The 24,461-nt window shown below is 46.2% G+C and overlaps 1 protein-coding gene across 1 annotated transcript in view; it reads left to right on the forward strand.

Moving 5' to 3' along the window:
• Positions 1-24,461, forward strand: part of Aff1 (AF4/FMR2 family member 1) — a 159,641-nt gene that overhangs the window by 90,382 nt on the left and 44,798 nt on the right. Inside the window, exons 3-4 of the mRNA XM_032916179.1 lie at positions 1,079-1,199; positions 1,820-2,683. Coding sequence (XP_032772070.1) covers positions 1,079-1,199; positions 1,820-2,683 — 985 coding nt within the window. The remainder of the gene's footprint in view (positions 1-1,078; positions 1,200-1,819; positions 2,684-24,461) is intronic.

A 24,461-nucleotide genomic window follows, 5' to 3' on the forward strand; every position in this document is an offset into this window, starting at 1 on the left:
GCCCTGCCGTGAAGAGGAAGAGGGAGCAGGAGAGTAACAGGGCACTGGAGAGGCCATCTGACATGAGCTAGAACTGGGAGGGTAGATAGGAAGACGTTAGATACCTTGGCTGTATCTGTTTGTTCAAAAGCATTGGGTGAGAAGTCTTAGCAGATTCCCCAGAAGCAGGCCTATGACGTCTTTATTTCATTCTAATTCTTTATTTCCCTCATTCACTGTAAATCACAGGTTTGTAGGGAGCAGGCTGCCCTACCAATGGTGCAGGCCTGACTGGGGCTTGAATGTAGCTGAAATCAGCTTTCTTCCAGAATCGACCTGTCAACTAGTACATTTTAACTACTTTGACACCACAGCTAGTGATGTAGGGTTACATTTTTATGTGATTTTCAAATTGGATTGTGTGCTACTCTGAGTATATAGAACTGACGTCTAGAATTGGGTTGTTCATTCTTTATACTTGGGATGAGTAAACACCGTCTTTCCAAGTTTATATGCTAAGATACCCTGATTGGGGAATGAAGTAAGTGCTGGTTTTGGGTGTTTGGTGACTTTTCATTAGGAAATAAAGCTTTTGGCTTCTGTCTGTAGAGGAGGATTGTCTCGAACTTGCGGCCATCTTCCTGTTTCTGCCTCAGTTGCTGGGTTACTGGTGTGAACCCCTGGCCCAGCCTGATTGCAGTGCCCCACCCGCTTTCCCTTCTCGCTTTTTTATTTGGAAGTGTGTGCACATGTGTGTGCACGTGTATGTGTTCGTGTGTGTGTGTTCACACCCACCCACAGATGCCCACTAAGGCCAGAAAAGGCAGGCGTTAGATTCCAAGCTAGACTTGCAGGCGTGAGCGGTGAACTACCTGACGTATGTCCTGGGGACGAAGCTCAGACCTTATGCAGGAGCAGCACGCACCCCTCACTGCCGAGCCCTCTGCAATCCCAGTGCACCTTTTGGAATTACATCCCCCGTCAGTTCTTCTTCTTGGCCCCTATTCTCGCCTCCTCCCACACTTGCGTGCGTGCACCACGAAACTTGGATACTCATGACCTTTTTTTTTTTTTTTTCCTTTTGCGGCCTTTGGAAAAGCTTGTACAATGAAGACAGAAACCTGCTTCGAATCAGAGAGAAGGAAAGGCGCAACCAAGAGGCCCACCAGGAGAAAGAGGCGTTCCCCGAGAAGGCCCCACTGTTTGCAGAGCCCTACAAGGTAAAGGTACTTTCTGTGTGTGTGTGTGTGTGTGTGTGTGTGTGTGTGAGAGAGAGAGAGGGGGGGGGGGAGAGAGAGAGAGAGAGAGAGAGAGAGAGAGAGAGAGAGAGAGAGAGAGAGAGAGAGAGAGAGAGAGGGGGAGAGAGAGAGAGAGAGAGAGAGAGAGAGAGAGAGAGAGAGAGAGAGAGAGAGAGAGAGAGAGAAAGACAGCCCAGCCTGTCGCAATATTAAACCGGATGACAAAATTCATTCCATGCAACCGAGAGTTCAGTCGGGGGTCACGAAAGCGAGAAAATAAATTATCCGGGGGTGGTGGTGGTGTTGTTTTTTTTGAAAAACAAAATCTGAAAACTCTTTGAACACTGTTAGTCAGAATTACCAAAAGTGTGCGTCTTTCTTTTGCAAGGTTAATCTTCTGTCCTGGGTTTCCCTGGCAGGCCCCTCAGCAGGGGAGGTGGGTTAATAACAACGTGCGCGTCCCGCACTAAGTCGAGAGGGGTTTGCGCTTGCTGATATCAATCACACGATAATTTATTAATTATTTAAATCATGTAGCTACTATCGCTCCGCTTCGGTTCCGTTCCCGCAGTCCTCGAGTCTGCTCGTCTCTGTTTTTCCAGACCGCGAAAGGCGATGAGCTGTCGAGTCGCATACAGACCATGCTAGGTGACTATGAAGAGATGAAGGAGTTCCTGAGCAGCAAGTCCCACCCTCACCGCCTGGACGGCTCTGAGGACAGGCCGGGGAAGCCCAGATACCCCTCGTGTCACGACCGGGGGATCGGCGCATCCGGCTCCTTCCGCACACATGTCTACCACCAGCCTACCCACACTTCTGCTCCCGGATCACTTTCTGTCAGCAACGTCAGCCAAAGTCCAAAGATGGCACAGCCCAGGATGGAGCCGGTGCCAAGTCTCCATGCCAAAATCTACGGTGCGCCCGATGGCCCCCGTCCGGCTCAAGATCGCCTCAGTCAGGGGCATTGTTCCAGAAAGTGTGACCGAAGAGCCCAGGGAGACTCGGAGAGGAAGCTCTCGCCCTTCCTCTCCTCCTTGCCGTCCCCCGTGGCCCCACTCTCACCTGCACATTCCAGGCCGCAGGCAACCAGCAAGGCTCAGGGCGGCGGAACTGGCACTCAGAGCTGCTATGCCTCCAAGCCTTCCAAGGACCCGGTGGTGAAGGCCCAAGAGAAGGAGACTCCTCTCGACAGCCTGGTGGCAGTTACCAGCCTTGGAGCAGCCCCTCCTCAGCCACCTTGCCAAACATTTCCACCACCTCCCCTCCCCTCAAAAAGCGTCGCAATGCAGCAGAAGCCCACGGCGTACGTCCGTCCCATGGATGGTCAGGACCAGGCTCCTAGCGAGTCCCCTGAGCTGAAGCCGCCGCTGGAGGACTTTGGTCAGCAAAGCTTTGAGAAACCGGACCTTAAAGTGCCTGCCAAAGCCAAGCTCGCTAGACTAAGGATGCCCTCGCAGACGGTAGAGGTGAGTGGGGTTTCTTTTGAGGGTTTTTTCCTCTTTCTGTTTTCTTTCCTTTTTTTTTAATGTACTTGGGTGTTTTGTGTGTCTGCCTGCCCACCACCTGCAGGCCTGGCCAGAAGAGGGCATCAGATCCTCTAAGACCAGACTTACACACGTTGTCGTCACTGTGGAGACGCTGAGAATTGAGCCCAACTGCTCTGGAAAGGCAGCCAGTTCTCTTTAATCTCTGTGCCAGCCCTCCAGCCCCTGTGTAGCCCTGGCTTGTCCTGGAACTCACTCTGTAGACCAGGCTGGCCTCCAACTCAGAGATCCACCTGCCTCTGCCTGCCAAGTGCTGGGATTAAAAGGCGTGTGCTATTACTGGCCAGCTTCCCTAATCTTAATTGTAGAGAAATTACTACCAATTTTAGTTTTTAGGGGGAGTACATGAACCCCAATTCTGACCACACACAAGGCTGCCATTATCGGAGGAATCGAAGAATTTTTTTTCCTTGACCTGGAGAAGTATAACGTACAAATAAAATCAGACTGAGCAGGAATTTGCACACACACATACACACAGCAGTTAAAAAGATAGGTAGTGCGCATATATGTACATGTATGCATTCACGAGCACACATACACCACTTCACGCACAGTTATGAAAGGTTGCTAGTTCACTGGAAAGGGATGTTTGTTGGGGGGAGGGGTTCTTCTCACCATATTGCCCAGTGTAGACGGTAGTTCTCCTGAGTCCCCCCACCGTGGACTTCCAGTTAGCTGGTCCTGAATTTAGACTCAGATGAAGTGAGTCTAATGCTTACCTGTCGCTGTAGAGGGCGTTTCTACTGCACAGACATTTTAATTTGCATATCCATCCCTCAGAGTTTGACCGGGTTACAGTTTTATGTAATGTCTGAGAATAACATTTTATTTTATCGGTGTCTGTATTTGTAGATGGGATATATGCATACATGTGTGCATATGTGTGTGCATACATGTGTCCATACGTGTGTATACATGTGTCCATACGTGTGTGGGGAGAAGGGGTGCAGTGAGGGATGTTGGGGGGGGTGCCCGTGCAAGCACATTGACGTCTGAGGTTGACGTCGAAGCCTTCTCAATCCTGTCCTCCCTATATATCAAGGTCTAGTCTATCACCAAGCCTCCTGGGTCTGCCTCTAGCAAACAGGAGTGTGTTTGGATTACCAGAGAGCAGTTCTGCTGTCCCAGCATGTACTGGGATCCAGACTCTGCTCCTATGCGTGCTAGTGCTGCCAACCCTGTCTTTCCAAACGCCCCTTCATAATGCTTGAAAAGCGGAAGAGGAAGCCAGGCACCCTGGGCTCACGCCTTCAATCCCAGCACTCACAAGGCAGAGGCAGGTCAATCTCTGAGCTTGAGGTTAGCCTTGTCTACAGAGTTTCAGGCCAGCCAGGGCTACACAGAGAGCTCCTGTTGACTTCCTTTTTTTTTAAAGAAGGGATTCTGGGCCCTTAGGATCCAAATGGCTCCTCAGGACAAGGAAGAGGAGAAGCTTAGGCCCTATAGGTCCCCTCTGGTTTTGAATGAACATGTTGACTTCTTTACTGAGCCCTCAAATAATGAGTGCATTTGAGGACTCAGAAAATAGCGTTTGCTTGTGGTCTGAAGGAGACCAATCTGAGGATAGAACCGACCCGTGGTGGCCGAGCTTGCTGGGCCCGTGATTTCAGCCTGTGGAGATTTCCACACACTTGGTTCTGTGTTGGGGCAGAACAAGGCCGGGCTCTGGTCTCATTTTAACACCACTTAAGATCTTCCCTTTACTAGTGTTCATCAAGGTCGCTGGCCGGTGTTGGTTCTCTTCTTCCGCCTTGGGGAACGGGAGTCGGGTTGGTCTGTCAGGCTTGGTAGCTACCCACACTGATCTAACTCATTGGCCCTTAGCCTTTTTCTCAAGGCTGAGTTCAAATTCCAATCTAACCAGTCCCACTGACCTCATGCCTGCAACACCCAAGCACATGCTCAAGTCAGGTCATGAAAACGTCTTGGGTCCTCATGGATCGGTAAAGGAACCACAGCCTGGTTAAAATCGTTGTTCAAGGTCTCAGAGAGATCCGAGAGATTATCTGACCTAAGCCTGTTTTATTCGTGACTATTGTTCTCTTGTAAATTCCTCAGGGAGCGGGTAATGAATTTTAGCAGTCCGGTCTGTTCCTGCCTGCTCATTTCCTGGCCGCTCTACCCCAGTCTCCCAGAGCCAACGTTGGCTTCCACAGCTCAGCATCTCACCCCTCACTTTTTAGTCTGGAAATTACTTTTCGCTAATACCCAAAGCGCTTTAATAGTCAACTCTTGAGAGAAAGAACAGGCCAGGTGTGATGGGTCACACCTTTGTTCCCAGCAGGGAGGCAGAGAGGTCTGCTGATCTCTCTGTGAGTCAGGACTACCTAGGAAGACCAGGCTGTAGTCAGTGATGAGAACTCTGGGAGAGGCTACACATGGCTCTGGATCCCCACACCAGAGGAGGCCTAGGATACCTGTGCAGAAGGGTCCTTTAGTGTCTTTAAGCTTCTCAGAGCAACAGGGTGGTGGTGTCAAGACTTCTGGTGTGGGATCTGTGAGCAGAACTGAGCTATCCCCCCAGCACTGAGCGCACATGCCAACGGATAATGTTAGTCTACTCCGGACAGTATTTTTCCTATAACTACTTACTCCATTTCCTATGCCAGGTTGCCAAAAAATGGACTGCACACAGGCGCTTGGATTCATCCGTTTTCTCTGGGTTTTCAGTGCAGGCTGATCGAGAAGCTGAGATGTAGAATATAAAGCTACGAATCCTGTGCTGAAGTAATTGTTCTTGGCAGGAAAGAGCTTTTTATGTGACTAAGTAAAAAAAAAAATTAAATTAAATTAAAAAAGTTTTGTAAGAAGAATGTTCAGATTAACTAATAGAAAAGTAATTCTCTCCCAAAAGCTCACAAGTTCGCAGGCATGAAAAAAATGTTGGGAATTGGAAGTGTTAGCCAAGATTCTGGAAAGCGACAAACTCTGCCACAAGTGTCGGCCTTAGCTAGCTAGAGTACTTTAAATGCAGATTCTACTCACACCAGAACACACTTGTACATACACACTGTAAACGTGTAAGTATCATACTTTCTCACAGATTCAGGCAGTGGCTATATGTCAGCCAGCCATCTTTAAGTATTTAAGGGTCTGTGAATATTGATATATATATATATATATATATATATATATATATACATACATACATACACACACATACTCTGGGTTCTTTAGAATCACCACAGAATATCCCGTGCATGTGAATAATTAGGGAAAGCACAGGCTTGAGACTGAGTGCTAGAAACACGGCCAACCCAGAATGCTCTTTCACGATTCACACATTCAGTCCGAAGCTCCAAATGCTTGACCGCTGTCATTCTTAGAATTCTGTTAATTATAAATTAGAACTCAAAAGTAAACCATGGTAATTTTACCTAAAGGGGGAGAGCTAGAGATATGACCTCTAATTACTTAAGTACCGAGGCCCCTAGATTAAAACATTAAACTCCGAAATCCTTCAGCCAAGGGGATTAAGGAGATTAGACTGAGCTTGACAAATCACCATCGTCGTCGGGTTAGAGGGGGAAGTGCAGGCGGAAAGTAGGCCATGCTCACTCAGATAGGAGACGAGGTTCAGGAGAAAAGGCCTTTTTTTGTTTGTAGCCTGAACCTCTGTGGGGGAGGGGAGGACCGTACTTTGTCAGTCTAATGGTTTCGGCAACTAAAAATATCAGAATCAGTGTGAAAATAGCCGATTGCGGAGTTCTCAGGGAGTCTGAGCAAACAACAGATTTAAACAAGAAATAATGATTTTTTTTTTCCTGGTCAAACCATGTACCTCTTGGCAACCAGTAGGCAGAAATGCAAGTTCAAAACCTAAGTTTGTAACGAGGTGCACGGCCCTTTCTTTCCTAAGAAGAATTCTGCTTAAAATATCTTCTAAGTATTATTGATTGTCCAAACCAAAACCGTCCATTCGGCCACCCTATCTGCCTTTCTGTTCCTGTGGACTAAATGTCACACACAATGACACAGAAACAACACAGAGTTAAGTTTGGGAGAGCAGCCAGGCAGGGGAGACTCCCATGCTGGGCCAGCCACTGCTCTAGGGACCAGGCTGGGAGGTGGCTTGGTGTGTGTGTGTGTGTGTGTGTGTGTGTGTGTGTGTGTGTGTGTGTGTGTGTGTGAGAGAGAGAGAGAGAGAGAGAGAGCGAGAGCGCACACACACAGCTAGGAGGAACAGGAATTTCTTATCCTGGTACCAAATGTACTTCTGGCAGTTTTGAGAAGGAACAGAAAGTGAAAAAAACAATTCCAGCTAACGCCACCCCAGCAGACCTTCCAGTCGGGGTTAAGTCTTCTCTTGGGCTGCTACAGGCAGCCCTGTTCTCTTTGCTACCTCACTTCCAGCAATCTTTGAGCTTTAAAAAAATATATATATATATGTATATATATATATCATATATATTACATATACATTACACATATATTACATATAATATATATATATTTTTTTTACATAAAGTTCTGTCAGAGCTTAAATGTGTTTGCGAGCCTTGCCTGGCTCCAGTAACTGCAGGTGGAGACTGGTTGTCAGAGCAGGGCATCTCTGGGGGAACGGAAGGTCTCATTTTCTACCTGATCTTCGAGCTCTCTAGCTCATAAATACCAGCCAAAAAACCAAAGCCCCAGAAAACACACCATCAAACAAAGCAGCTTGTGGTCCAGGGCTGTCCTGACAGCTTCTGCTCAAAATGCCCGTGGGTGATTTGTCACTATTTTTAAGCTTCTATATTTAGATTTGCAGGTCTGGGACTTCATCAGCCTCTCTGGAGGTCGAGGGCACTCATCTCTGGTTCTTCACTGGACATAGTTTACGAGTCTTTCCCCAACACCCGTAATCTTCAGAGAGGTACTCAGATTAACTCCCTGATTCTGAATTCTGACTCATGTGGGTCACCCTGAGCCCTCTGTCTGCCTGACCCCCCCAGCACCGCCGTCCCCTTCACTGGCACAACCACACAACAGCAATGCCAGGCAGTTGGCACTGCAGCTGCCGCTGGCATAAGGACTCTGGCAGGGATCAGAGGAAACTGTCACATTACGGTGACACTGACCAAAGAAGACAAGTTTACATTTAGACTGCTGTTACAGCAGAGCCTCTGTGTCGGGAGCCCTGATTCTCCAGACACCAAGACTCACCTCAAAAGCTTGCTCCTCAGGAGATGTGTCAGGGCTGCCTGGCACACGGTCCTGTGTCTCAAATATATAGTCCATGGCAGAGGCTTCAAGAAGCAAGAGAAATCTCATGTTCACTTCCCTTCCCCTCCCCCCAGGAACTCACAAGTCAGAGGGACAGACCCAACTCCCTAAAGTTACCTGCTACCCACACCCCTTAGATAAATAAATGTAAAAATATCAGAAAAAAGAAGAAGGTGGAATTTGGAGTTGTATTAAAAAGAGGAATTTGTAATGCTGGGGGGTGGGACAAGAGAGGCCGATCACGATATTCATGTTTTTGAGGTAGATTTTAGAAAGCTCAGAGAGATGAGATCAAAGATGCTATGAATCCTAGTTAGGGTGTTGCCGAGAGATATGACCCTTCCCAAACTCTTTATTTTAAAGTTTCAGTGTCTGGGGTTGAACCTTATACACTCTAGGCTGCAGGCTCTGCTCCCAGTCTGATGTTTCCTTTTTTTTGTTCTTGTGGTTTTGAGATAGAATCTGTCTGTGCTGATGAATTGTCCTGGAGCTCACTCTGTAGATGATCGGGAGATCTTCCTGCCTCTGCCTCCTGAGTTCTGGGATTAAGGGTGTGTACTATCACCACCTGGCACTCGGTTTTATTTTCATGTTACGGCTGTTTTGCTTGCATGTGTCTATGCATTAAGTGTGCTTGGTGCCCTTGAAGGCCAGACGGAAGAGGGTGTCAGATCTCCAGCCACTGGAGTTAATGGACACTTAGAAACTTCCTCTGGAAGAACAGCTGGTGCCCTCAACTTCTGAGCCAACTCTCCAGTCCCTCCCTCCCATTTCCAAACGATTGGAAATAATTAAAAAGCCCAGAGAAAGAGTCCATTCGCTTTGGCATTGCCCTAGGAGCTAGTTTTCGGTAACATATGTTACATGTGTGTAGCCCCTCTCAGCCCTGCACAGGGCATGGCGATCTCCAGTTAAGAGAGACTGGATCTAGCCCAACCAGATCAGACCAGACCAGACCAATCAACCGACCAACTAAACAACCCCAAAAAAGATAATGTCTTCGGGAGTTTCAGGGTCCCTGTGTTCCCTCCCTCCACCCCCCTCATGTCCCCTTGGCATGGCAGACTCTCCTGAACAGTAACACCCACATGGCTTGGAAGTTTCTGGGAGTAAACATCTCACCTTAGAAAAACAAGCAATCAGAAAGATTTACTTTGCCCTTTCTCTGATTGCCATAGCGCTTGTTCGCCTGTCTCTCTCCCCGTTGTTAAGGCCGCCTGTGACATGAATTGTCACATTTTACATGTTGCAGACTGAGTCCCTAAGGAATTTAAGAAGCCAAGTACACTGCCACAAAGCTCCCCGATTTTCTCTGCAGCCCGGCCAACCTGTTGGCACCGGATGTAATGCAGTTAGGGCTGCCGAATCTTTGAACAAAGGGTGATTAAAACTGAGTTCCGAGTGACTGCTATATGCACAGGGCTAAGCTTTGCTTTGCCCTCTGCCCTCTCAGAGCTCGAAGCCATGCAGATGAGATTTCTATTCTCACCTATTCTCACCGTGGGGTCATTTGCTTTTCTCCTGTGGCCTCACAGAAGGGTGCAGATGTCCCTCTCCAGCCCCCTCCTCCTTCCCCTCCCAAGCCTGTTCTCCATCTTGCCACTTGAAGCCCCGCCTTCCACTAGCACCACGATCAGGCTACTGAACCGCACTTAGGTCTCCCACCTTCTGAGCATAGTGAGCCATTTTACCCCTTCCGACATCACGACTTCCTTTCTCCCTCCACAGCCGATGCTGTGTAGCCGGAAGCGGGCAGACACTGTCTCTGGGTCTTCTCTCAACCTCTTGGGCCTCTGCCATTTGGGTTGCGCCATCGGATGACCCAGGAAAGCATGCCAAGTCATTTCATACTTGATGTCTCCGAACATGGGACACACCGTGTACCTTCCTCCTTTGTGGCTGGCTTTTACCTGTCTCTTTAGACAGGCTCTGTCTCTGTTGGAAGTCCTGTTTCTTCCTAGGGCTCTGCCTTCACCTGGTGATGTTTATCAAGGAGGTGTCAGCTGCTAGAAGAGGGGAAGGACACGGACGATATTTTCTAGCCTTAAACATTTAGAATTCCCACGCCTCCTTTCATCCACTGTCCTGGGGCTTTTGTAGAAGTTTGCATGGTTACCTCAGATCTAGTTCACCGTATCTCCCTTTCCTTGTAACCGCCACGGACATTGGCAATGGTCTCTTGGATCGCCTTCTCTCTGTGGCCAGCTTATTAGTCCCGTGAATATTACCCGATGAATAGCCATGGAAAACCTCCCACCTCTCTCCCCCTCCCTGCGCTATCTACACCTGAGATCTTTATGGCTGACCTTGAACCCGATGTCTGCTTCTGTGTGAGCTTAGCTTTCACTCCTTCCCCATGGCTTCCTTTGTTTGGTCTGATTATTTTTGCCCAGCCTGGCCTGAAACCCATTGGCTCAGGTCTCTCTAGGGGCCCAGGAAATTCTGCCTCAGGTGCCCACCTATGGCCCTGTCTTTACCCTTTGCCTTCTTTGTGTTGATGGAAGTGGTTTTGTCTTTAGTTAGCTCCTCCCTGAGAGCTGAGAGGGCAGGTGAACAGTGCCAGGGCTGCCTGCCCTTTGCTTTCCTCTCAGAACTGGAGCTTTTCCTGTCCTCCAGTGGTGGTGTTCCTGCGGTGCTCCCCATCCCCACTGTGACTCTCAGGCTGGCTTCTCCCCCATGCTCCTGTCCTAGCAGGTCCTCTGCCCACACTGTTGTTTCGCCTCTTCCTCCACAAGGCAAGCATTTACAGGTCCCAGTCAGTGTCTGTTTTGTTTGAACGCAAGTGGGGACTCTGAAAACGGGTTTCTGCCATATTGTGTTCACCATGAAGCTTTCCTAACCTAATTTGCTTTTGAGCTGGAGTCTGAATGAAAATCCCCCTAACACGTTTGACTCACCAAAGGGAGAATCGTAGGACGTGAAATGATATTCTCTAGTTAGGACATTTGTCTGGGGACAACTTGTTTTAGAGGTGAGTTTGAAAAAATTTATTCATTTTAAAATGTTGTATGTTTGGGTTTTACCTACTTTTTTTTTTTTCTCGAATGTATACCGCACGTGCACAGTGCTCACCAAGTCCAGAAGAAGCGTTCAATCCCCTGGCATTGGAGGTTTTTTGTTTTTTGTTTTTTTTCTTTTAGATTTATTTATCTATTATATATGTATACACTGTAGCTGTCTTCAGACACACCAGAAGAGGGCATCAGATCCCATTACAGATGGGTGTGAGTCACCATGTGGTTGCTGGGAATTGAACTCAGGACCTCTGGAAGAGCAGTCAGTGCTCTTAACCATGGAGCCATCTCTCCAGCCCGGAGTTTTTAGGCAGTTGGGAGCCTCCTCTCTGTGGGTGCCGGGAACTGAACCAGAGTCCTTTGCATGAGTAGCCAGTGCTAGTGACTGTTGAGTCATAGCTACAGCCCCAGGATTATTTGAAAAAGAATTCCTTACCTTTTCAACACTGGTCTTTAAGTCTCTCAAGGGTTTTCTATATGAGAGGGTTTTTATGTGTTTTCTGTGGTGGTGATGGTGGTGGTGATGATATTATGTGCATGTGTAGAGAAGTAGGGTTGCTCTAAATATGGCAATGGCTGTCCTGGAACTTAATATGTAGGACAGACTGGCCTCAAACTCCCAGAGATCACCTGCTTCTTCTGTCTCCCAAGTGCCAGGATTAAAAGCCTGTGCCATCATGCCCGGGTGTTTTTAATGGCACGCCATGAAATCGTTAATGTGGACAAGGATTCAGTCTTAAGTGTTTTGCATGGAATAGATCCCTTTTCCTGGGAAACCGCCAGCCACACTGGGTGGGACATTGACTCATCTCCTCCAACCACAAAGGCATCATTAGCTGGTATCCTAGTAACTTGGGAATCGTTGACCCTGGACATGCTTTCCTGCAGCCTGGGCTTAATTTTCTAGTAAGACAGATGATCTCACCTTGAAGGTGATGGAAGAGCGGGATCCTTCCTCTCCCTTATGTTCACTCAAGCTTCCGGTGAATCAGCTGCTGAGGGGCCACACTGGCTCGTTCCGAACCTCGTTGAGAGGGATATGTTACATGTCACCTGTAGTTCCCATCATCCCACGCAGGCCATGCAGTGATGGACGGCACTGTGGTTCATGTTTCTGGTGATCTGTTAGGTGATATGCACCAACTTACCAAAGTCACACAGGCCATGGCAGAGACCAAAGTAATAATTCGGCAAGATTGCCTCATGCCCTGTGCCACTGGCCAAGGGCCTTCTAGAAATACTTTGGGCAAAATGAGGAATGTGCTGTATAAAAATCGTGTCTGCGGTTAGTTCGTAAGAGACTCTTCAATAAGAGTTGACGATCTTCTAGTCTCTTTCCATATTGCTCCTCTGTAAGAGAAGGAAGGAGACTCTGCCCCCATTAAGGAGCTCTCTATGGAACAGTGTATTTAGTTGCTAACATCTAAAAGAGCGTATTCTCCGTGTTGAGTTCTTGATTTTATTGTTTTCACTAAACATTGGAAACATTGAATTCCCAACAAAGCAGTAATTAACTTTTCTTATTTTTATTTCTTTAAAGATTTTTATTTATTATATATAGAGAGTACACTGTAGCTGTCTTCAGGCACACCAGAAGAGGGCATCAGATCCCATTACAGATGGTTATGAGCCACCATGTGGTTGCTGGGATTTGAACTCAGGACCTGTGGAAGAGCAGTCAGTGCTCTTAACCACTGAGCCATCTCTCTAGCTCAGTAATAAATTTTTTTAAAAAAGATTTATTTATTTAATATATGTGAGTACACTTGTAGCTGTCTTCAGACACCCAGAAGAGGGCATCAGATCTCATTACAGGTGGTTGTGTGAACCACCACGTGGTTCCCGGGAATTGAACTCAGGACCTCTGGCAGAGGTACTCTTAACTGCTGAGCCACCTCTCCAGACTCAGTAACTGATTCTTAAGAGTACACTCTCGGGGTTGGGGATTTAGCTCAGTGGTAGCGCGCCAGCCGGGAAAACAAAAGGCCCTGGGTTCGGCCCCCACCCCCAAAAAAAAAAACCAAAAAAAAAAAAAAAAAAAAAAAAAGTACACTCTCTTCATCTTCTGGAAAACACCAAATGGCAGATGATTCGGGTGCAGCAGCAGGATCTGCAGTGGTCTTTGGGGCTATGGCTGAGGGGCTTGTGGAGATAAAGCCAAAGACTTTGGATTTCTGTCATCAGACTGGTCCTGCTCAAGACGTGCAGGTCATATTCTCCCTCCCCATTAAGGAATTGTAGATAATTGGCTTCGTCCTGGGCTTGTCCCTTGAAGGACCAGCCGTGCCAATGCAGGAGCAGATTTGGGCTTCCCAGAAGACAGGCTCGTGGCTTTTGTCCCTAGTGGGGACTTGAGGTCATGTTGGTCTTGGCATTGATGCTCCAAGGAGGTGGCCACTGTCATCGATGGGCCATCATCTCTTGGCCAAGCTCTCCTTCATCCTTATGCAGGTAGGAACTCTACGGGGATAGCAAGATTGGCAAGCCCCACACTGTTCCATGCAAGGTGACAGGCCACCATGGTTCTGCATTGGTGTCAAGTGAGCTGAGCGTCTATCTCATGATAACTGTTTCAAGTTCATGTCTAGCCATGCCAGCAAGTTGTCCTGAAGCTCGTTGGTTACATAGGGCTCAAAGGAGATTGGAGCAGAAGGCAGCCTCAATGTATTCACTGATGAAGACAGTCCAGGGACTTAAAGATTTCCTCCAGGCTACTGCAGTGGGTCAGGCTGTCATTCACTACAGGAGAACAAAGCTACAGATGATTTTGCAAAACAGGGTGTTATCGCCTCTGTTTTATTTCCTTTGCTTATCATATTAGTTCCTTATTTATTAATTAGTATTGATCGTGGCTTTTGTCCTAAAGCAGCAGCAGTTCTCAACTTGGCGAGTCATGACTTCTAGGTTTGGGGTCGCATATCAGAGATATCCTGAATATCAGATATTTACATTATGATTCATAATAGTAGCGGAATTGCAGTTGCGTGGTACCAACGGAATAATTTTATAGCTGGAGGTCACCACAGTATATCAAAGGGGGGGGGTAGCGTTGTGTCCGGAAGAGCAGGAATCATGTTAGAAACCTCAGAATGGAGGCAATTTACGATAGTTGGGAGCGAACATCCTAGTGTTTGCTTTATAGTGTCGTTGCCATGCAGACCATACAAGGTACAGTGCTGCTTGTCCTTAAAGCTGTAATCTCACAGTTGAGGCTAAGGTGGGAGGGTGGCTGTGAGTCTGTGACCAGTATGTGCTACAGAGTGAAAATTGTTCCAGCAGGCGAGGGGGGGGGCACACCTTCCTGCCTGATGTCCTCTCCTTATCACTGGAGCCCCTTGCGAGAAGCCTTTCTCCCCTTTCCTTGTGCAACTTGTGACTTGAGCGATGTTTTTTAGTTATTCCCGGCCCCAACTTTTTATCAGCACTCGCCTGGTGGACAGCACCCACCCTGCTTCCTTCCTCCTTATCCCCTAGAGCACAGGATCCCACCCTCCAAAATGATAACATTTCTTCCTCCACACAAGTTAATTCAGAGTTTATCAGTAGCATGTTGAGGGCATATGTCATGATGGCGTCCTCGGGGATACAGAGATGGTGGCTGCATAAATTAAGAGGTGGTTGTGTGGGGAGGTGAGGAAGCTGAGGAGAGTGGGAGAGGGAGGGAAGGGCGTGTCAGGGTAAGAGTGTCCGTGTCGCAGGTCCACGCAAGAGAGGCAGACACAGGTAGACTTCTGTGAGGTTGAGGACATTGGAGATCAACATAACCAATTCCAGGATGGCTAAGGCTGCATAGTGAGACTCTGTCTACCCATCCCCTCCATACCCCTCCCCCCAGGGGCCTATGTTTCATTAGGGATGTATTCTGTAGGAGCATGTTGATGCTGTTAGCTTAACTAATAATTGATCCCTGGTAGAGCAGGGGCTGGTGGCTTGCATGGCTATCAGAGTGGTGTTCATCAGCACTACTGTAGGCAGAATGTATTCTGGAGAAATGACCTTGACATCTAAGATTTCTTGCAGTTTTTTTTAAATTTGAATTTTAGATTTGTTATGTATACACTGTAGTTGTCTTCAGAAGACCAGAAGAGGGCATCAGATCCCATTACAGATGGTTGTGAGCCACCATGTGGTTGCTGGGAATTGAAATCAGGACCTCTGGAAGAGCAGTCAGTGCTCTTAACAGCCGAGTCATCCCTCCAACCCCAAGTCTCTTACAGTTTGAAGAATCTGCTCATGTTTTTCCTTACAGAACAGAGTGAGGAAAGTCTATCTGCATCCAGCAGGTATCAGGTGAGGGTCCCAGATGAGGTGGAGACCCTAGCATGTTAAATTCATGTATGTGTCTCAAGTGACATTGTGTGTAGTCGAGGACCTTTTGTTTGGGTGCAGGGAAGATGACCTCAGCTTCTATTTCTCTGTGTCCAGTAGACTTGAGAGCGAGTGGCTAGCCTACCCTTTGTAGCCAGAACTTGGTTTCAACCGAATTGTTTTGAAAACACTTGCTCCAAGTATATCAAAATTGGTTGGCTCAGGGTAAAGAGGAAATTGTAGCCTGATTTGTTTCAACTAGGAACAAAAATGTTCATATGCTAAGAGTTTGAATGTGCAGAGCACCATTCAATTCCTAGCAGGCTTTGAAAGTTATAGGAGGAATTAGGCTATTTCATCTATATTTTATCTTTGTCGTATGCATGTGGCTGCAGCACTATGAAGAACTTGTGTGTAGTGATAACCTCAGCAAATGTTAAGATGACTGATAAAGTATCAAAGAGATGACAGGATTATTTTGAAATCTCTATTATTATTATTATTTTTTTTTTTGCTAATTGTGTTCTTGAAGTTTGAGTATAGTGTGACTATGAATATCACCATGTAGTGAGGCAGAGGTGTATAATAAAGCACTTGCTTACCACTCAGAAGGTCTTAGCTTGGACTTCCAGTTCAAGGGAGAAGAGAAAGAGGAGAGGGAAGGAGATGGCTGCATTTACTCCAGAACTCGGCTTCTTATATCACTGGTGACTCCTACACACACATAATGCCACAGGACAGAGTTTGCTCTAAAGGAAATTGTTAACCAGATGAGGTTTTTCTTTCAGACACATCCCCAGGTGTAATTGTGCAAGCATACTAGTTATTAGGCAGAGTTTAATAGGAGCTCCCACCGGTGGCTTAAATAGTTTGCTTGTGTGCCATCAGCCGCTGTAAAGACCCACTGATCTTTCTCTTGTCCTTGTAAGCAGAACAGAAAGTAAGCCATTTTGGAGCCTTGGCTTTTTGGGAGCCAGTGGGGAGGGGCGGGTGCCCATTGGTGAAGCTGTATGTTTTCAAACTTTGCACATGGTGCTTTGCATGAGTCCAAAATTGCCAAAGGGACAGATGTTGCCAATTTCAAACGTACAGGGGGAAGGCAGACATTGCTAAGCAACGCTGTACTTGAGAGAGCGTTTTTAGGAGCAGAGCCAGGGGAGTTGTGCCTGGGAGCACTCCTGCTTCTTATGGCTCCGTACCAGGGAAGACATGCCGAGTTCTTCCCCCGTCTGGGCAGCCATTGCAGCCGCCACACCAACAGCAGCGACCTAGTGGCATTGAGCAGGGCTGGCAGGGCAGGTGTTGAGACAGGAAAGCTTTGGCCATGTAGGAAGGCATTAAGACATGCTCGGGGAGGTAAGTGCCCCACTGCCCCGTAGTAAATACCCAGCCAGAGTTCAAGTGGGGAAGACCAGAAACTAGAGGGAGAGGGTATGGAGTCAGGAAGATGATGGCCAGGACTCAACAGAAACGTATGTGTGTTTTGACTATTCTCCCCATTTTTCTGAATCAATCGGTGCGACCTGGTTTAGTCTGCTGTGTGCACGACTGGAACAAGATAAATAAGCCAGCTACAGGCATGCCGGGCCTCCAGGGTCTTTGCCTTTGTGTACATCTGATAGGTAACAGACAGCTTTCTTGGTTTTTCTTTTTTTTGGCTTGCCCCAGGAGACTTGGGCTACCCCCTGAGATTTGTGTGGCTGTTGTTTGGACTCTGGAGCCTGCCTGCCCTCCTTATACAGTAGTAATAGTGAAGATAGGGACAGTATACATAGTTTCACATTTGTAGCAAAGCCAGACTTGTTGTTATTGTGTGTTTTGAAACATTGTCTCACTGTGTAGCTCAGGTAGGGCCTGAACATTCTCTCCTGCCTCTGCCTCCTGAGTGTAGGGATTACAGGATTACACCACCATGCCTGACTACATGTATATTGTCAATGTATTTCATGGCAATTAAAAGCAGAAATTCCCATAGCTAATGGTTTTTTTTTCTCCCTGTATCCTTCAAACACTGGTCCTGAATTAATGAGTGATATGACAAATGCTGAAAAGACAGACATTGAAGCTAACGATCATTTAAAAGACAAAATGTAAATCGAACAATGTTTAAAGACCTCAGTGCTTTGGTTTTCAATAGGTATGTTAAATTCGAGTCTAGTTTAGGTGTGTGTGTGCGCGTGCGTGTGCACATGTGCAATAGATATGTATAAGATAAAATAGGAGAGAGAGTGTAAGCACTTGCGAGTGTGCGAGCGCACACACACACACATATGCGTACCCACATATGAGTGCAAGTGCCACAGAAACCAAAAGTATTAGATTCTCCTGGAGCAAGAGTCACAGACATTTGTGAGCCTCTTTATATGGGTGCTGGACTAGAACTCGGGTCCTCTGCAATAATTATGCATTTTTGTTTGTTTGCTTATTTTGTTTTTTTTTGGGGAGGGGGGGAAGGGTTTCTGTGTGTAGTCCTGGCTGTCCCTGAACTCACTCTGTAGATCAGGCTGACCTGAAGCTCACAGATCCACCTGCCTCTGCCTGCTGAGGGCTAGGATTAGAGATGTGTGCACCCACCTGCCACTTTTCTTGTTTTTTAACTACAGCATTGTAGCTATTTCATTCAGAAGTCTGTGGAGAAACTGTCTTGATCCCCAGACCAGCTGTTGGTTGTGGAGATGACTCTCAAAGGTTGACTAAAAGGCTTACGTGCTCAGGAACCCTCTGAGGTTGCGCACTTGCACTGCCGTACGGGAGAGCATTCTAGTTGGCTGCATGGTGCTTATTACAATAAATCAAATAAAGAAGTTCAGGTTGAAAGGACCTCGAGCAGGGCTTTTAACTATTACTCGTCCCAGTTCGTCCTGCAGCTGCTGGTGTAATTACCATGTCAGGAAGGAAGTGGGTACACCCAGCACTGTTTCCCCACGGGCTGTGCGCCAGGTGTCTGGAGTTATCAGGAAGGCCGCTGTTGGGTCAGGTATAACTGGGGGGCAGTTCGTCTTCGAAAGGAGGTTATTTTTGTTTCGCTGTGGCTATGGTTTCTTGTTTCTAAGAGTCTCTCTTTTCTGGATTCTGCATCGAGCATGGAAGGGATGGGTATATACCCAAGAGACAGAAAATGTAAGAATATTTTTAACTGAGATGAACGGGGCTGTCCTTTGAATAGCCCAAGGGTGCATTCTGCACAGCTCTAGAGATCTGAGTTTGAGAGCCATGGGCCCAGTCTGTACGTCCCATGGTCAACGGGCAGAAGCAGTTATGTGACAGATGTGAAGGAAGAGGCGTCTGAAAGGATCTGATGACTGCTTCATGTTTCCAAAACAGGGACAAGGTGGTTTTGTTGGCTTTTAAAATGGCAGAGAATAGCCTATCATCAGAAAGTATTGGTGTGCTTTGCAAGTAATGTTTCCCTCTCAGATACTGAGCACTGGTTTAAAACAAGTTTGTTATGAGACACAGTTTATGTAGCTAAGGGCAACCTTGAGCTTTGGCAATCCCCCTTCATCATATTCCACACCCGGCCTTTACCTTACTCCTGAAAATACATAATACAAAATATAATTATATTTTTATTTTTGACTGGTTTGTAAGTGACCGTCAAGTGACAAGTGACCTAGGCAGAAATCTTATGTAGTTTACCCATCCTTCCAGGACACGTTTATATACAAAGATAAGCCAGGAAAAGAGCAGATTTTTTTTCTAGGACTCAGTGTGAGGGCCAAGTTTTTTCTAAATCTCTCCCTCCTTTCCTCCACCGGTCCTTCTTTCAGACAGGGTCCTGCTGTGGAATCCAGGCCACTGGTTTCGCTGCTAGACACAGGGCCACATCTTCACCACGTCCCCTTGAGCTTGGTTTTAAACAGGCCGTGCAGGAGCAATAATATATTTTAAATTTAGTCTTAAATAAATGGTCTATAACCACCTATGATATTCTTATAGCCTTTGCTGTCGTTGCGATGTTGGGGATTGAACCCAGGGCCTGCCACATGTCAGGCAGGTGCATGATAGTAAATTAAGTTATACTTTCCCTAGATGATTTTCCTATGCCGTGGCAATCCATTTGTTTCTTGTTAAGTACGCGGAAACCGAGGCCGTCTCTTCTGCCACCTCCTGTGTTGGTTACCGTGCCTGTACCCCCATGGGAGTTTGAAGCTGTTTTGTTTCCCCGCTGGAGTTGTGCCTCTGGCCTACCTCTGCAGGGCTTGCCTTGCCTGTTCCCCACTGGATTCTCGTTTTTTGTTTTTGAATACAATCGATGCCAGGAGACAGACAAGCCACACCAAGCCTGGAGGAGACACTGTGATTACCGCGGAAAACCCGGGATAAAACCTTCCGTCCTTCCTGACAAGGCGTGGATTAAAAGGCTTTTCTCATTCCTGTGACTTCAGTGTCTTTAGCCTCCCTCATCCAGGGTGGAAGCCCCACCCACACTCCCTATTGCTTGATGCCTCCGTAGCCTCGACCTGTGCTTAGGTTTTTTTTTTTTTTAAAAAAAGGTCTAAGTACCCATGAAACATGGAATTAGACATGGTTTCCAAACGCTGTGTGCCACTCAGACACAACCACTTACAGAGTAGGCGCAAGCCTCTGCAAACATCCCGCGATCGACAGAGTAACGTAGTGCTGTTATTTCAGATAGCAACCCTAGGTTAATATGATCTGTGAGGGACGGGACCAGCAGAGAGCCAGAATGTGCATGTACGTGCATGCGCATGTCCTCGGGCAGGGCGGCGGGGGGTGCAGAGCACACGGTGCCACACCACCATGGTTTCATAGCCTCTTTCCAGTGATACACTCTGCTGGAAGAGGTTCTCATGTTTGCACAGTCGATGTGCACACTCAAAGCAACCTCTCTCATGTTCTAAAGGTAAAGTAAGCAGCATTGGAAGAAGAAATAGATCAGGGGTTGGGGATTTAGCTCAGTGGTAGAGCGCTTGCCTAGCAAGCGCAAGGCCCTGGGTTAAGTCCCCAGCTCTGGAAAAAAAAAAAAAAAAAAAAAGAAATAGATCAGATACTCTAGGCCATATGAAATAACTTGTCTCCTCTCTTTCTTTCTTTCTTTCTTTCTTTCTTTCTTTCTTTCTTTCTTTCTCTCTCTCTCTCTCCCTTCCTTCCTTCCTTCCTTCCTTCCTTCCTTTCTTCTCTTTCTTTCTTTCTTTCTTTCTTTCTTTCTTTCTCCCTTCCTTCTTTCTCCCTTCTCTCTCTCTCTCTCTTTCTTTCTTTCTTTCTTTCTTTCTTTCTTTCTTTCTTTCTTTCTTTCTTCTTTCTTTCTTTCTTTCTTTCTTTTTCTTTCCTATTATCACCGCAATGAGATGTCTAGACTTTTTTCTTTGTGGTGTTTTCGGTTTTTCCCACCCTCTAGTGCCCACTTAGCCATTCTCAGTAAATCATTCATGGTTTATATCTACAATGGGCTTCACAGGGCCTCACGTGATCGGCCATCAAAAGCCCAATGTTTCAGAGGCAAAACCCCACTGGGGATTTCAGCTCCCCACCCTGTGTGGTTAGTGGTGATAGATAGTTCAGTCAGTTAGGAGGCTGGAAACATCTGAGGTTAGATGTGCTCTCGAATAGTGGGTGGCGATGTCGCTCTTGTCTTGTTGGACCATTTGTTCATCTAGGTTCTTACTTCTAAATGAACTCAAACTTCTCAACTGTTCCGTAAGGAGCTAATCGACTAGTTGGTACGCATGCATCAACACTAGTAAAGCCCTTCTCATTTGGCTTCAGTGCACCTTGCAGATGCTCCAAGTCTTGGGAGCTAGGTACGAGAAGCCAGAATCCAGGGGCAGTGGCGTTTCCGATGCTTCTTCATTATCATTTGCATATTTATGTTGAGTGGATGTTATCTACATGGGGAGAACGGTATTCATTAATTTGTTCTTACTTATGAATCTAGATCGCAAGACTCAGAACTCCAAGTTTCTGAATTTCCCATGTTGCTGTCCCTTAACAGAACTCTAAATGGGGTTTGCAGAATGGGATAATTTGCTTAATTCAGGTTGAGTTTTTTTCCCAACATTTTCATGGGTGTTAGAAAAAATGAACTGTCTTCATGACACTAAAACAAGTGGCTACAGTTATGCGATCAAATGACTGTAGGGGAAGGAACATGAAATTGTCTAATTTTTTTAAAGATTTATTTATTTTATATATATAAGTACACTGTAGCTGTCTTCAGACACACCAGAAGAAGGCATCTGATCCCATTGGAGATGGTTGTGAGCCACCATGTGGTTGCTGGGAATTGAACTCAGAACCTCTAGAAGAGCAGTCAGTGCTCCTAACCACTGAGCCATGTCTCCAGCCCTAAAAGAGTACAGGTAGGGACGTAGGCCTCATTTCCCACATGGCGTGGAGTGCCAGTGCACATAGACTCACTCTCACTGGGCATGCTCTCACTGTGTGTAGCTTCTAGGATCCTTTGAGCTCCTGTCTCACCCTTCCTTTACCCCACCTAAGCATGCTGCTTGGAGGAGACAGCCTAGGGACCCAAATCATGGAAGGAGAGAGCCACTACCTACAAATTATCCCCTAACTATTCATACACACCTTGATATACATGTACCCAGCAAGATGTTTACACATGTGCACAAATAAATGTAAGTTAAAAAACAAAATCAAAAACATATCTACATTTTGGACCATTTTTAGGGAGATGAGACATGTTTAATAATCTTCAGTAAAAATGTTCTATATGTTTTGGTTTTTTTTTTTTTTTTTTTTTAAATAGGGTTTTTTTGTGTAGCCCTGGCTATTCTGGAACTCATTCACTCTGTAGACCAGGCTGGCCTGGAACTGCTTCTGCCTCCTGATGCTGGGATGCAAGGTACCCTTGCTAAAAAAATATTTTTAAATATATTTTTAAAATGATGTGTGGGTTGGTGTCTCTACACCTGAGTAGTGTCCATGGAGACTATAGAGGGGATTGTGAACCATTCCATGTGGGCAAATTTGGGTATTCTTCAGGAGCAGTGAGCATTTTATCTGCTAATCCATCTTTCTAGCCCCATTAATAATCTTTAAGGATGGGGTTGGGGATTTAGCTCAGTGGTAGAGCTCTTGCCTAGCAAGTGCAAGGCCCTGGGTTGGGTCCCCAGCTCCAAAAAAAAAAAAAAAAAAAAAAAAAATCTTTAAGGGGAGATTTTAGCTGTTGACGTCAACTTACATAGCATCCTATCAATTAAAGACAACTGTATAGAGTGCGTTAGTAATTATTTTTTTATTAATTGTCTCAAACATCCAGTGTGTGTGTGTGTGTATGTATGTATGTATGTATGTGAGTGTGCCTGTGTGTACATGTGTTGTGGTTACTGTTTTAATTTGGCCTGTAAGAACTTCCGTACACCTATCTAGGAGCCTTAAAAACCTCTTAAAGTTTGGGGTATGGAAGTTGACATAAAGATAATTGCCCAAGGGCCATGGAACTGTAATGCCTGTACCTTTATTGTGTCTTCCGGCTGAAGCGGGCACACCCAAGCGGTGTAAGCCTGTTCTTTGAGCCAAGTTAGCCATGCAGGTGATTTACTGCTTATTCACGGAATACAATTATCATTATGTGCAGCCTTGTTCGGTCAGGCCTTTTTGTCTCTGTCTCTAATCTTTCTCAGAAATGACGATTATGGCATCCTCATATAATTGCACGAACTTCTATGTATGGCGCTGACTTCAACACGCACTGTCTTATTTCTCCCTTATCACAGTCAGTCCAGGCTTTGTGTCTTTCACATATTCATACATTCAATACTTATTTATAATTTGTTCACCTATTTGGGATGTGTGCCCGTGTGTGTGTGTGTGTGTGTGTGTGTGTGTGTGCGTGCGCGCGCGCATGTGTGCGCATGTGTGCATGCATGTGGAATTGCACACATATTCATACATTCAATACTTATTTATAATTTGTTCATCTATTTGGTATGTGTGCCCCAATGTGTGCGTGTGCATGTGCGTGTGCATGTGGCATTGCATGGGTGCTTATAGAAATGCATGAGCATGTTTGAGAGAGAGCAAGGATGTGCCATGGGGCATATGTCTGAGTGCAACCTCTACTTTGTTTAACATAGGATTTCTCTGTCTGTCTGTCTGTCTGTCTGTCTTTTTCTTTTTTTTTTTCTCTGTATGCCAGGCTAGCCAGTCCTCAGGCTTTCAGGGATTTGCCTGTTTCTGCCCCTGTCTTACCTCAGGAGCAGTGGGGATTACAGACTTACGTCATTTGTCAGTTTTCGGTGGGTTCTGGGAAGCCCAGCTGAGGTCCTCTCTCAGAGTGAGCTCCTCTGTCCCTTGTTCAGTACTTAAGTGCTAAAATGAGAAAGAGAGCTAAAAGTTGCCTTTCTCTCAAGCCAGGACTTTCTAGTTTCGTTAGGAAAGTGAGAGCAGGCTCAAGCCCGACGCTTATGCCTCAGTCCACTCTGGGAAGGTGGCTGCTGACCCAGAGGCAGCAGTTCAGTGCCCTGCTGTGTGGTGACTAGGGCAGGTTTAGTACTGCTGAGGACAGAAGGGTACAGAGAGGGAGGAACACAGCCATAGGGGAAGGGTCATGAAGGGTCAGGAGCTGGAAGCAGGTGGTGGACCTCGAGACGGTTTTAATTTCAATCTAATGTTGGTGGGGTTTCTGTTTGTTGTTGGTTTGGTTTCCCCTTTGTTACGTTTCTTTGTTTTATCACTAAGGGTTTAAGTTTTTTTGTTTTTAAAAGCAGATAGACAGTTTAAACATTTCCTGTTGTAATCTCAAAGGAGCTTATTCTTTCTAGATGACACTGATGTTGTTATTGTTTTGTGTATTATTCTTAGTCATATCTTAAGCCTAATAGGCAACTCTAAACCTGTGATCCAGTCTGACACTTGGACTTATGCAAATGCTGACAAAAGATTATTTATTTTTCTTCTGTTACTTATAGTTATGGTATTACCTCATCGGTAATGTCCTATATACAATGTCATATATTCTCCTCAGCATATGGAGCTTCCTTGTCCGTTATCATAGTTGTGTAATAATTCTTTATCTGTACTGTAGTAGTCAGAGATCTCAAATGTTTGCAGACTGATCTGAAACCTTGTAACCATGTTGTTTGGAAACATCAGTGCTATAGTTCAAAGGATACATGTATCTAGAATTTGTTAGGATGGGATGGCTGGGGGCATAGCTCTCAGGTAAAATCTTTACAATGTAA

This window comes from Rattus rattus, chromosome 11, assembly GCF_011064425.1.
Source record: "Rattus rattus isolate New Zealand chromosome 11, Rrattus_CSIRO_v1, whole genome shotgun sequence".
Lineage (NCBI taxonomy): Eukaryota > Metazoa > Chordata > Mammalia > Rodentia > Muridae > Rattus > Rattus rattus.